The following is a 13,915-nucleotide window of genomic DNA, read 5'->3' as shown; positions in this document are numbered from 1 at the left end:
CTTCACCACCCATTTATCCCTCCGCCTTTCAACCAGCACCACATGTGATTATCGGCCAGGCTGGCACAATTAACTAACTCAGGTCTCCATTCTGCATTCACCCTCATTTACAATGATATGATTCTTTTCTTTGATGCCTGATCCCTTCGACACCTCCTGGTCACACAGGCTGGTGTGCTTCTTCCATGTGAGCTTCGTTGCTTCTGAGCTGGATGGCCGCTAGTTTACCTCAGAGGAGGGTTTGGTCATGTCCCACCGTAGTTTGACTTTTCTGGCTTGTCATCTGATTGTGGCCTCTTAATTTTCGAGTCTTCGCCATATGAAGCCAAGATTGTGGGCAGTGTTACCAGAGGCAGACGAGGTGACAGTGTGTTTGAGAAATGTCAGCCAGGACAGTCAGAACACGGCTCTGTGGCTTGCTTCAGTTACAATTCCGTGTGGATGAAAGAATGCACCCACAACCCTGCCCTGGCAAGGAGCCAGCCAAGCAGATCACATCCCCGATTGGGACGAGGTCTACTTGTTGGATTTGGTGACAGCTTGCTCAGGCTGTGCAGTGGAGTTCATCCATGTGCAGCAAGCAGCATTAGCTCTTATAAGAACTAACTGCTAACTAACTAACTAACTAACTAACTAACTAACTAACTAACGTGTAAGAACGCCTGCCTCCTTGTGGGGTCAGAAGAAACACGGAAGCAATTTTGTTAACAGATGTCGTATTTTGGTTGATATTTTTTTCTTTTTTCCAAAAGTTAAAAAAAAAATTGTATTGGGGGCTCGTATAGTTCTTAAAACAATCCATACATCAGTTGCATCAAGCGCATGACAGTTCTTTTTTTGAGCCCTTTTGCCACGTTGGTTTCACTGCCTGCTGGCCCCCACGGTCTCGGCGGGAATTGGCCTTGATCTTACGGAAGATCATCTGTGTGTGACAGTGCTTCTCTCTGCCTTTCAAGATGTCCTGTCTGGTTTTCAGAAACTGGCTTTACTCTGTGCTGCTGTGGATCATTTTGGGTTTATCCTACTAGGAGATTATTAAGCTGCTTGGACTTTCAGGTTTATGTCTTTTGTCAGCTGTAGAAAGTTTTCTGCCATTAGTGTTTCAAATATTTTTTTGTTCTTCTCAAATTACTAAGATACATTTGTTAGCTTGCTTGCGGGTTTTTCTTAAAACAGTCTTATCAACATATAATTCACTTAGCGTACAATTCAGTGGTTTGAATATGTTAAAGAGAGTTGTGCAATCATCACCATAGTCAATCTTAGAACATTTTCTTCTTTTTATTTTCATTTTCTTCATTTTCATACTCTTAAGCTTGTTAATAAGCTCTTCATTTCCCTCCAGCATCCCCTGCTGCAACCCTAAGAAACCTAATGTAGTTGCTGTCTCGAGATTTACCTATCCTGGATTTCATATAAAGGAAATAATTTAAAAAAAAAAACACACAAAAAACCTCCAAACTAATAATAACAAAACACAAAAACCTCAATCCAAAAGAAGCAGATAAAACTAGAATCGATTTTAAATGGGTCAACATTTTAATTGACAAGTGACAAGATGTTAAAATTTAACCTAGCAATAGATGCATTAATTAACTTCCTGATGCACTCCGTCTGAAGGCGAGGCTGCTCACATCCCTGGTTAATGATTCACAGGATTTCAACGGAGGCTTCATCCCCGTGAGGATTCTGCAAATGGAATTTGAATTTCGGCAAAACAAGTGCTCAGAATTTAAACTCTTAATACAATTCCCCCCTCTGTTCTTGGCTTTTAGTACTTAACAATTCTTGCATCACACAGGCTGATAGACTTCTTCCATGTGGGTTTAGCTGATACCTCATTTTGATGGCTGCTTGTTTTAAGACAAGCTTTTAAGACCCCCAGGTGGCTGTTCGTTCTGACAGCAGGGCACCATCTTGCTTCTTCGTCACACTTTGAAATAGTGTTGATCTCTCTCTCCCGTAGCTCTTCAGACTCAATACTTCTGATAACCGTGTCCTCTAGTTGACTGGTACTGTCATCTGCCAGCGCAAATCTGTTACTTTGTTCTTTTGATGAATTTTTCATTTTAGTTACCAAATCTTCCAGCTCTAGTATTTTCATTTTATAGGGTTTGTATCTTTGTTTATATTCTTGCTTTATTATTGTATTGTTTTCCTGATTCCTTTAACATTTAGTGCTTTGAGGGTGCTTAATACTGCTGTCTCAGAACCTTCTAATCTGTCTATATTATGGGCCCTGCAGGTGTTTTCCTCTCTTTGTGTCTTATTCTTTTGAATGGCCTATCATTATCAGTCCTTTTTCTTCTTCCATTTTAACTGAAGTTTATTAGTTCTTTTTTTTTCTTTCTTAAATTTTTAAAAATCATTTTATTGGGGGCTTGTACAATTCTTACCACAATCCATACATCAATCCATTGAGTCAAGCACATTTGTACATTTGTTGCCATCATCATTCTCAAAACATTTGCTTTCTACTTGAGCCCTTGATATCAGCGTGTTACCAGTCCTTTTTATCCCTTGTTATTTTTCGATGAATCCTGGACTTTAGAAACCATTATCATGTGTTAGCTTCCTCAGTTTCAAAAGCATTTGTTTCTGCGAGGAACTCGTACATGGGATCACCCTTTGCCCGCTCTGCTTCCTCCTCGTCCTGTGAGAGCTCCCGGTCAGGCCAGGCCGAGGCTCCAGCCCTTCCTGCCTCTGCTCTCGCTGGCACTCACGCACCGGTCAGTCCAGGGCAAGGGCAGTCCCTGGGAGCAGAACTCTGACTGCACACAAGTGTGTGCGAGCCACCTGATTGCCAGGCGGGGAAGAGGGAGGGGGTAAAAGTAGGACACCGGATCGAGCGATTTTCTGACTGTTGAGGATGTGATCTGACTTCTTTTTGCAGCTCGCTGCTCCCGACCTTCACCAACTTTCTTGGGGCTCTTGACTGCATTGGCTCACTCTCCTGGCCGCTTTCTTTGTTGCTGGCGTGGGAGGATTGGGTTTTTGGATGGCTAGTGCCACCAGTGGCCTGAAATCTCTCTGCAGTTCTGCGCCTGCCTTCTGCCGGATACTGACGTTAGGCACGTGTCTCCCCATGTGTGACTCCCCTGAGCTATTACTTTGCTCAGTACCTGCCCACAGAATGATGCCTGGTAAAGTCAGCGAGGGGACCATCGCCACCAACCTGGTGCGAGGAAGTTCGTTTGCTTCAGTGTATTTTTAAATCTTTAAAAAAATCTCTCTTTCTGATTTGAATGGTTGAATATGTTCACATATTTTGTCAGCTATTTCATTTCCATCCTTGACTCTTTTTCCTCTCAAAACTCACTGCTGTCGAGTCAGTACGGATCACAGCTATCCTGTAGGACAGGGTAGAGCTGCCCCTCTGAGTGTCCGGGACAGTACCCCTGATGGAGAGTGGCTGCTGGTTCAAACTGCCGACTGGTGAGCAGCCCGATGTGTAACCATGATGCACCAGGGCTCGCCCTCTTCAGTTAGCTATTTTTATTAAATTTTATTGTTCTTTCTGAGGTGGTGGGTTTTTTGTTTTCAACCTAAGTAAACACTAGGTGTGTTTGCACACGCCCCTTTGCCCCACATGACCCAGTGTGGGGTAGTGCACCGAGTCGGGAAGAAGGCCTACTTCATGCCGAGTGCTCCAGGGCATGGGGTGCCAGGCATCTAGCCAGCCCCCTCTGCTGGCCATCGGCGTTCATACCAGGATGTTGCTGGTGCCCTAACACTGCACTGGGCAGGTTGCACACAAGTTACTGCATGTTGTGCCAGCCTGTGTAGTCGGCGGGTAAGTAGGCAAGTGGCTGCAATCTTGCAGGAGATCACAGAGGGCACTGCTGTGGGTGAGCGGGGCCTCTGCCGGCCCAGGTCGTGCAGAACAGTACAGCGGGGATGTCGCCAGTACCCTTCTACTCTGAGTGTGGCTGACTCTTTTCACATGTGAAAGGGCTGTTTGCACATCTTACTCTGGACGACTTGCTCTTCTTTTGACCCAGCGTGCTTTTGTAGGGCATGGACATCCTGGGCCCCGCTCAGAACTGCTGGTCAGGACCTGCCTGCTGGGTCAGGCGAGGGCCCCGCAGTTCTGAGCCAGGAGACCCTGCTGTGTGGCGACTTGCCTGCTGGAACTCCTAAGACATGAGGCTTCGGGTCAGGACCCCATCACTGTGGTCTCATGAACCTGTCACTTTGTGCTTGGGCCAGGGCCCCAGACTCCACGACCCCAGAGGATTGGCTGGTGGGAATCCCAGGCTTCCCTCCAGGTGGTCCTCAGTGTCCCCGGTCTGCCTCCCCAGGCCTCCTTCCTGGCCCCGCCAATCCAGCCCAGGAAGAGATGGGAGCAGCAGAGGCCTTGGAAGCTCGAGACGCACCACCTGGGCCTGGTATCGGTGAGTGGGGGCCGCTGGCAGTTGCAGGTGGAGGTGCAGGTCTTCCGGTCTGAGATAGCAAGGGGCCAAGTGAGAGCTGGGGCTCAGTGTCTGCCGGCTCCTTGGGAGGGCAGGGTGGGTAGGGCTCTTGCACCCTGTGCTCCTCAGGCCCACCCAGGGCCTCATGCTGACCTCAGCTGGTAGGATTGCCACAATACATGGAGGCGACATGGGTCACACATCTGGCATGGCTCATAGGCCCCCACAGTATCACAGCTCACAGGCTTTGCACAGGTCACCCACCTGGCACATTGACACTCCTGTCACGGGTCATACCCCCAGCATAGTACCACAGCTCACCAGGCTAGCCTGGGTCACGCCCTCCATGGTGACACCCTCGGCAGGGTCCTGCGATTGTGGTTCCTTGGGAAATGTTCTCTTTCTGAAGGCTGACTCTGGCTTTGATCCCATGTAACGCGCAGGCAGTTCTTCTCCATCCTTTCACAAAAGGGCACCTACCCAGAGGGCGGCTAGAGCAAAGGGAAGAAAGGATGCCATCAAGGAGCTGACTAGAGAATCTCAAGGGCAGCTCGGGAAGCCAAAGCCAGGATGTATAACTAAATATGCAAGGACTCCAAAAGGGAAGAACTTGCAGCATAGCTGAAGCAGCTCAAAAACTCAAGCCAGGAGTTAGAATTTTGACGCAGGAACCATCACGAGAAGATGGACAGAACACACAGAGGGACTATACCAAAAAGAACTAGTCGACATTCCAGCATTTCAGGGGTAGCATAAGAGCAAGAACCAATGGTGCTGACGCAAGAGGTTCAAGCTGCACTGAAAGCATTAGTCAGAAACAAGGCTGCAGGGATTGATGGAACACCAATGAAATGTTTCAACAAGATGATGAAGCACTGGAAGCACTCACTGGTCTATGCCAGGAAATTTGGAAGACAACTAATTGGCCAACTGGCTGCAAGAGATCCTTATCTGTGCCCATCCCAAAGAACGGTGACCCAGCAGAATGGTCAAACTTTAGAACAATACCAATTATATCACATGCAGGTAAAATTTTGCGGAAGATCATCCCACAACAGTTGCAGCAGTACATTTACAGGGAACTGCCAAAAGTTCAGACCGGATTCAGAAGAGGACGTGTAACAAGGAATATCATTGCTGATGTCAGATGGATCTTGGCTTTAAGCAGAGAATACCAGAAAGATACTTGTGTTTCATTGACTGTGCAAAGGCATTCGATTGTGTGGACATAGTAAATTGTGGATAACCTTGAGAAGAATGGGAATTCCAGAACCCTTCATTGTGCTCATTTGGAACTCGTATATGGATTAGAAGGCAGCTGTGTGAACAGAATTAGGGAGTACTATATGGTTTAAACTCAGGGAAGGTGTGAGTCAGGGTTGTACCCTGTCACCATACTTGTTCAAGCTGCATGCTGAGCAAATCATCAGAGAAGCTGGATTGTAAGAATGGGGCACCAGTATCAGAGGGGGCCTTATTAACCTGCAGTATGCAGATCACAGCCTTGCTTGCTGAAAATGAGGACTTGAAGCACTTGCTGATGAAGATCAAGGACTGCAGGCTTCAGCATGAGTTACAACTCAATGGAAGGAAGACCAGAATCCTCACCACTGGGCCAATTGAGTAACATCATGTTAAATGGGGAAAAAAGGTTGAAATTGTCAAGAATTTTGTCGTAATTTGTATCCACAATCAATGTTCATGGAAGCAGCAGCCAAGAAATCAAAAGACATATTGCATTATTAGGCAAGTCTCCTGTACGAGACCTCGTTGTAGAGTATAGAAGAGCAAGGGTGTTCCTTTGAGGACTAAGTCACCTGACCCCAACCATGGTTTTCTCCAGTGCATGTGTATGTGAGTTTGACATAGAATATTAAGACCAGGAGAGTCTGTGTATTTGAATTGTGCTGGAGAAGGGTGTTGACAGTACCCTGGACTCCCGACAGGACCCAGTATGGATTGGACAAAGCAAGGCCAGATGCTCCTTAGGGGCAAGGATGGCAAGACTGTCTTAACATATGTTGGACATGTCAGGAGAGACTGACCCTTGAGAAAGACGTATTTGGTACAGTGGAGGGGCGATGAACGAGGAAGGCCCTAGACGATACGGCTGGACACCTGACTGCGTCCGTGGCTCAGGAGTAGGAATGGGGGAGGATGGGACAGGACCATGCAGTGTTTCCTTTTGTTGTACCTGGGGTCACTCTGGGTCAGAACCAACTCCACCACCACCACCACCACTCAGAGCACACTGCCCACAATTGGGAGAGTCTGTTCTGTCCCTGGCCTGAGCACTCTGCAGCCTGGCCCCTGCTGGCTGGGCATCCCTTGCTCTTGGTAACTGGTGCCGCCTCCTCTGGGTTATGAGCCCCAAGGTGGAGAGAACTTGAGCAGGCGTCCTGCAGTAGGCAGTAGGGCCCTCAGAAGGGAGGCAGCCTCCCTGTTCCTTCTCAGTCCTTGTCATTGCCCCAGCTGGGCCTCCAGCCCCCCCCCCCTTCAGGTGCTGAGCTGTCTGTGCCACATTTCCCATATGGGGGCAGGGGGATGCCTCCATGGGTCTTTCTCCCAGCTGGCTGGTGCAGGCCGAAGCTAGTATAGTCTGTTAGGGAGGTTGGGCAGGAATGGCTAACAGGACTTTGTCCTTCAGGGTCCCCAGCCAACACCCGTGTCTTGTCCTCGATCAAACACAATGAAGATTCTGGTGGGGAGTTGTCCACCTCCTCTCCCCAAGACATGGGACCAGGTGAGTAAGGGTGGCTCCAGAAGCCCTTTAGGGAGGTGAGTGGGTCTCAGAGCCGGGGAGCTGAGATGGGCCCTGGCAGTGGGTGCCCCCACCTGCTGCTCCCTTGGTCAGCACACAGTCCTGAGCTGGGCTTGGGCCGCAGCACCTGACTGGGAAGGTGCTGCCACCAGGATCAAGGCCAACAGTGACCCTCTGTATGGCTGCACTCAGAGTGCAGGGTCTTGTCTGCTTCCTTGGGGACCCGGCTGACCTCGGCAAGCAGGGCCACTACTGCCATTGAGGCCTTAGGACAGGACTCCTGCTGCTAGCTGCCCTCTTGGGTGGGGAAACCAGCTGAGCCTTGGGCTCAGAATAGACTGAAAGCCGAGGCCTGCTGCTTCTCCTGGAAGCACTCACATGGGACCAGTCAGGTGACCCTGAGGACCCGGAAGTGGCAGGGTGGGTAAAAAGCACCAGGCATGTGTAACAGAAGGGGATGGGCATACTGTGAGTGGGTATGGGGTCCTGGCAGTGGTGGAGCAGATGGGAGGGGCTGGAGATGGAGTGAGAGACTAGAGGGAGGGACCCTGGGAGAGCAGAGAGGAAGGGGAAGGGGATGACATGGGGTGGGGGTGGGGGAGAACCCCCGGTGGGGACAGCAGAGGATGGGGCTGGGAGAGCAAGGAAAAGGGTGTTGGGGTCACTGCTCAGAAAGGCACACAGAACAGCCCTTCAGGTGCTTGGTAGGGGCGGGGTTGCAGGGGCTAGCATCCCAGTAGGACTGGTCGTTGGGGGGGGGCCCTTCTGCAGACTTTGGTGGTCAGAGGTCTTAAGTGAGCATGTGGCCCACCACCCCTGCCCTCTCCAGCTCAGCCCCCTCCCCAGGAAGTGGGTGCTCTCTTCACCAGACCTGTCTGAAGGACCTCTGGTGTGTGTGGGGGGGGCCAGGGGGAGTGGTCATGGCTATGTCTGGATAACACTAACCGGCCAGCTGGTCAGACTTGCTGGCCCCACCGCTGCTCCCTGGTCCCCTGGTATCTTTAGCTTGGCCTGCGGAAGCCCATCATGAATGGCCTTTAGCTAAGTGATAACTTGCAGGGTTAGCTGACAAGGACTTGTCACCAAGTCGTTTTGGAGAGGCAGTGAGGGGTGGGAGTGGAGGCAGGAGTGGGTGCCAGAGCCTGGTGCAGGTGGACGGGTTTAGGTGGGGGTTCTGTAGACTCATGGGTCAGTGGTGGTCTTCCATCAGGTGGCGGCTGCTGGATCAAGATGGAAGCCCAGTCTGAGGAAGAACTGACCCAGGAGCAGCTCTCTGGATTTGGGGCCCCGGGTCAGACTGAGTGTGAAGTTCCCCAAGAGCCTGGGGACAGAGCGACAGGCACCAGCCAGCTGCAAGGTGGCCAGCCTGTGCCCAGGGAGAGGCCCGAGGCCGCGGGGGAGTCGTGGCTTGTTCTCCGCAGCCGCCAGCAGGAACGGGCCTTCCCCTGCCCCGACTGTGGTCAGAGCTTCCGCCTGAACATCGACCTGACTACCCACCGGCGGACCCACCGGCGAGCCCACCGGCATCCCCCCGTGGAGGAGGCCCCTAGTGCAGCCCACTACAACCCGCCTGCCACTGGCGGGACCGCCCAGCCCGCGCTGGAGCCTGGTGAGGTGCTGGTGTCCGGCCCGGTCATTGGCTGGCTGCCAGCCAGGCCCTCAGGCCGCAGGCCTGGAGCGAAGGTGTACCACTGCAGCCAATGCATGCGTGGCTTCCCGCAGCGCAGGAGCCTGCTGCTGCACCAGCGCCAGCACGCCGGCGGCCCCCGAAAGGGCAAACCCAAGCCCAGCTGCCTCTACTGTGGCAAGGCCTTCAGCTGGCCCTCCGATGTCTTCCGCCATGAGCGCATCCACACGGGTGAGCAGCCCTTCCAGTGCCCTCAGTGTAGCAGCACCTTCCGGCGCCACTCCGAGCTGTCCGAGCACCAGCAGACGCACGAGGACCCGTGGGCAGGGAGGGCCCGCCCTTGGTCACCAGACGCCCGGGCCACCTCTTCTTTGCCAGACGGCCGGGCCGCCTCTGCAGAGAGAGCTCCGAGTGGGAGGGAGCTGCCGCCTCGGTGACAGCAACCCACCGCCCACCCCAGCCCCGCCTTGGGTGACAGCCCCCAAGGGATGGCTGGCACGGCCGGATGCCTGCAAGCCCTCCCTGTGCCTGCAGCTTGAGGCCCCGGCTGTGAAGGAGCCTCTTGGCCCCATGGTGGCCCTGAGGCCAACGGGTTCCGCACTGGGGTCTGGGCCTTTGACCTTGTGCGGCCACCAGCCTGAGAAACTTCACAGTAGACAGTGGACAGACCGCGAGTGATAAGACACAGATTTTATTTCTCCACTTTGTTGTTTGGTTTCTCTTGAATAGAACATTTCCTGTACTTTTCCTGGTTCGTGTGAATTGCACAGGGAGCTAGAGGGGCATGGCTCTTATTGTGAACTGTGGGGGGGGCAGGAGGTCTGGGGGACAGGCTCAGAGTGTGAACTACACAGGAGGTGTGAGGCCTGAGGGGCACGAGTGGGTCTGGAGATGGCCAAATAGGCCCTGAAGCAAGGCGGTGCCAGGCCCCCCCGCCCTTCTCCAGTGGGACTTCTCAGTGGGGGCACTGAGGCCTAGGGCAAAGGCACCTGGGGGCTAGTGACTTTGTGGCCGGCCAGCTGACTTGGCCCTGGGTCCCCAGGCCTTGTCACTTGTCACATGGGGTGTCCACCTTCAGGTCTGGGCCGAGTATGTGCTGGAAGATCATGTCCCCCAGACTCACCTGCCCAAGGGAACAGCGGCTTCCTGGCAGCCCAGTCCCCATGGGTCTGGTGGCCTGAGGGACTGAGGACGCTTCCTGGAAGCCCCTGGACTTTCCTAGCAGCCGGGTTCCCACTAAGTCCATGATCTGGCAGTAAGGCCCCTGCTAAGCTGGAGCTGCGAGGGCCGCTCGGTGCCTGCTGCCCGCCCCAGCTGCCTGCAGCCGGTCCCCGGGGCCTGAGCTCTGGACAAACCACCCAGCCAGATCACTGGGCCTCCGGCTCCTGGTGAGCTAGGCTTCAGGTATGGCGCAGCGGACTGGAAGTGCTTCCTGTGTCGTCCAAGGGGTGCTGGGTGTGGGGCGGGGCTTGCTGGGCAGCCAGTGAGGGCAGGGTTTGGGGGCAGGGCTCACTGTCCCTAGTGGGAGCGAGCTGATGGGCTGGGTCTGCCTGAGGCCTCTGTGCCGGCATTCCCATCTGCAAAATGGGCCCGCCCTTCGCCCCCGTGTGCAGCTGGCAGGGCCTCGTGGGGTGGGGTTGGGGACCCCTACTCCAAGACCTGCCGGGGCCCAGGCCTCCCCACGCACGGCTCCCTCCCAGCCCTGCCTCCATCCTGACTAGGTGTGCAGGGGGTCCCCGACTGCAGAGGGGCTCCTGTGCCGCACTCTCCCAGACAGCTGAGGGTGGCTGTGGGGTGACTCCAGAACAGGACGGTGGGTCCAGCCCCTTCCCGCAGCAACGGCTCCTGGCCGCCTTGGCTTCTGTCGGCCATCTCGGCGTCTCTCACATGAGGAAGCCGAGGGGACTGACACCCAAACCCACGGCCGCCCGTGGGTGGCATGCACAGTGGCCCTATGGGCTGGGCAGAGCTGCGCAGAGTGGTGCCCTGACATATTGGTGCCCCGAGGAGAGCCTCCGTTCTCCGCTCTCCCGCCTCCCACTCGGTTGGCAGCCGGCCGACGGCCGACGCTTAGCCCGTGGTGTCAGTGCAGTGCAAGTAAGTGGTAAGTACTACCTGTGTGCTTATTCTATAAAAGTCAAGTGCAAGGCAGGGTCGCTGTGTGTGGGAACGGACTGGCCGCAGGGAAGTTATTGACTGTCCTTAAAGTGCCTCGCCTCCCACCCCTGCTTCCCTCCTTCAAGCCGCAGGGGCTGTGGGGACCATGAAGGGGCCACACCAGGGCGGGGTCCCCACACACCTGGGCGTCTAGGCCAGTCCTGCGGGAGGATCACAGGCCACTCTGGACGAGCTGCGGCTTTTACTCGGATGTACCCCACATAGCACAAGTAGAAGTACCCTCAACAGCCTGCCCGTCTTAGAAGCAGGAAGTAGCTGCCGCACACTCCTTCTTCCTGCCCAGGGCTTGGCACAGGGCAGGCCAATCTGCCAAGCAGAAAAACGGAGACAGGTCCGAGCTGCCAGCACGCAATACCAGATGTACAACAGACCTCCACGCCCCTGTCTCCACATCACAGTTCGTGGAAAATGCCCTGAATTCCAACTTCCAGTCCTCAAACTAGAGAAAACAAAGGTCCATTCTCTGTACGGCAGCTCTAGATAGAAGGCAGGACGGGCGACCTGTGAGCACTGCTGACTCCTTGGGGCCTGCCCAGACTTCCTCCTCCCTGCTCCACTGCCCAGCCCCTTTGCCCTGAGGATCCTGCCCAGGGCCCTCCGTCCCAGACAGATAGTTGTTCTTGCTCTCCACCACGAGGCATGGGAGAGCGATGAAGTGAAGGTGCCCCAGAATTTCACCTGGGAAGAAGGCTGCTTGGGGGGGGCGCACAGGTACCTGCTGGGTGGCAGTGTGGCCTGAGTTCTTGCAGAACAGGGTGCACGAGTGCCAATGAAGGCTGCGGCTGGTGAGGGTGCTGCCCGCCCTGGAAGGAGGGTGCAGGAGGGATGTGCTGACCCCAGCATATCCGGAGAAGCAGTGGGGACACGTGGAGCAGGGGGACACAGCCTCAGCTCCCCAGTACCTGCCCTTCTCCCCATACAAGCAACCCCAGTAAGTCCATGGAGTTTACAGGGGTGTTGGGCAAATGGCTACTTTGCCCATGAATTCTGAGGAGGGGGTTCCAGACTCGCTGGAGGCGCTGTAACCAGGTCACTTGCTCCCTGCACCCCCAGTCCTCTTTCCTACGTTCTCCGGGCGTGCTGGGAGTCTCCCCAGACTGACCCAGTGCGTGGTCCTTTTAGCTCTAGCGGATGATAGGGAAGGAACTGGACAGGTCTCTGAGCAGGGGGTCCTGGTCCCTAGCCCAGCCTAGGTGGATGGAGCCCCTGCCTCACTGCCAGAGACCAGTCTCCCTCCTCTGGCACTGGGCCTCTCTGAGAGGCCCTATGCAAATTTGCCCCTCGCAGGACAGAGAAGGGTCTACCCCCAGAGCTGTCAGAGCAAATGTGAATTCAGGATCCAACTCCAGAACTGGGAAATAATGCGTTCCTGTTCTTAGAAGTCACCCATTTTGTGGCACTTTCTAACAATGGCGGATGGATACTGATGCCCCGACTGAAGTAGTCTGTTTCGTGTCTGGGCCCTGGGGGACAGTATGCACATTACACGAACGTAGCACACACCTATGCAGTCCCCCGCCCCCACCCAGTATGTGGAATACAACACCATGCCACACGCCTACCAAAGCCACCACTGCCAGTCTACTCGGACTCAGTCACCTAGAGGCCGGGGTGAGCGTCCCCACTGGGTTCCCAAGGCTGTGACTATTGATGGAAACAGACGGCATTGGGCAAGTCTACGGCAAATGACCTCTTCAAAGGGTTAAAAAGCAAAGAAATTTTCCTTTGAGGACTAAGGTGCATAAAGGTCCCAAACCATGGTATTTTACATTGAGTTGCGCATTCCCACGCTGGAAGGACAATGAACAAGGAAGACGGAAGAAGAATGCCTTGGAATTAGGGTGTGGACAAAGCATACGAACACACCAGGACGGCCCAAGGAACAGACAAATCGTGTGTTGGAAGAAGTTCAGCCAGACTGCACCTTAGAAGTGAAAATGGATGGAGCAGATTCATCCAGGCTCTTTGAGAATGTTATCAGGAGAGGGTCCATGTCAACGTGGAAAACTGTCAAGACGGCCTGACGTGGCTGCAGCAGTGGGCTCCAGCGAGCACTGTGAGGGTGGCACAGGGCTGGGAAGTGTTCAAGCGCTTTGTTCTGTTGTGTACATGGTTGCCTACTCGGGACCACTCTGAGGAGCCTAACTGCCCCCCACAAGACTCCCCCAATGTGCTACCACGAGGTGGCTTCTGGGTTTGAACCGCCAACCTTCTGTTTAATAGCAGAGTGCTCTAACCACTGTGCTACCATGGCTCCTCACAGGATACAGCCTATCAGCTATGTACAATATGTGAAGATTCTTCCAAAGCTTCAAGGGAAATTCCTGTTACCTTTTTTTTTTAAATGGGAAAAGAAGAGGCACAGAACTGAAAAGGGAAGCAGAGAAAGGGATTTTTTAAAAATTCTTATTAGGGGCTCATACGACTTTTATCACAATCCATGCTCACATCAATTGTGTAAAGCACATTTGTACCTTCATTGCCCTCATCATTCTCAAAACATTTGCTCTCCACTTAAGCCCCCAGCATCTGGTCCTCATTGTTTCCCCTCCCTCCCCGCTCCCTCCTCCCTCATGAGCCCGTGATAATTTATAAATTATCATTTGGTCATATTTTGCCCTGTCCGACGTCTCCCTTCACCCACTTTTCTGTTGTCTGTCCCCCAAGGAGGAGGTCACATATAGATCCTTGTAATCGGTTCCCTCTTTCCAACCCACTCTCCCTCTACGCTCCCAGTATTGCCACTCACACCACTGGTCCTGAAGGGATCATCCGCCCTGGATTCCCTGCGTTTCCAGTTCCTATCTGTACCAGTGTACATCCTCTGGTCTAGCCAGACTTGCAAGGTAGAATTCGGATCATGATAGTGGTGGGGGAGGAAGAATTTAGTAACTAGGGAAAGTTGTATTTTTCATCGTTGCTACATCGCACCTTGTC

The 13,915-nt window shown here is 53.6% G+C and overlaps 1 protein-coding gene across 4 annotated transcripts in view; it reads left to right on the top strand.

The window, feature by feature from the left end:
• The window catches only part of ZNF212 (zinc finger protein 212), a 38,572-nt gene extending 29,025 nt beyond the window's left edge, over positions 1 to 9,547 (top strand). For all 4 annotated transcript variants that reach the window (XM_045288961.1, XM_045288964.1, XM_045288963.1 and 1 more), the window contains 3 exons: positions 4,302 to 4,394; positions 7,060 to 7,155; positions 8,384 to 9,547. In XM_045288961.1, the coding sequence (XP_045144896.1) occupies positions 4,302 to 4,394; positions 7,060 to 7,155; positions 8,384 to 9,237 (1,043 nt within the window). In that variant the 3' untranslated portion in view covers positions 9,238 to 9,547. The remainder of the gene's footprint in view (positions 1 to 4,301; positions 4,395 to 7,059; positions 7,156 to 8,383) is intronic.
• The last annotated feature ends 4,368 nt before the right edge of the window (positions 9,548 to 13,915 follow it).

Source organism: Echinops telfairi, unplaced genomic scaffold, assembly GCF_000313985.2.
Source record: "Echinops telfairi isolate 266 unplaced genomic scaffold, ASM31398v2 ScPeMD7_23;HRSCAF=83, whole genome shotgun sequence".
NCBI lineage: Eukaryota > Metazoa > Chordata > Mammalia > Afrosoricida > Tenrecidae > Echinops > Echinops telfairi.
Note: the sequence above shows the minus strand (reverse complement) of the source record. Positions and strands in the feature narration are given on the sequence as shown.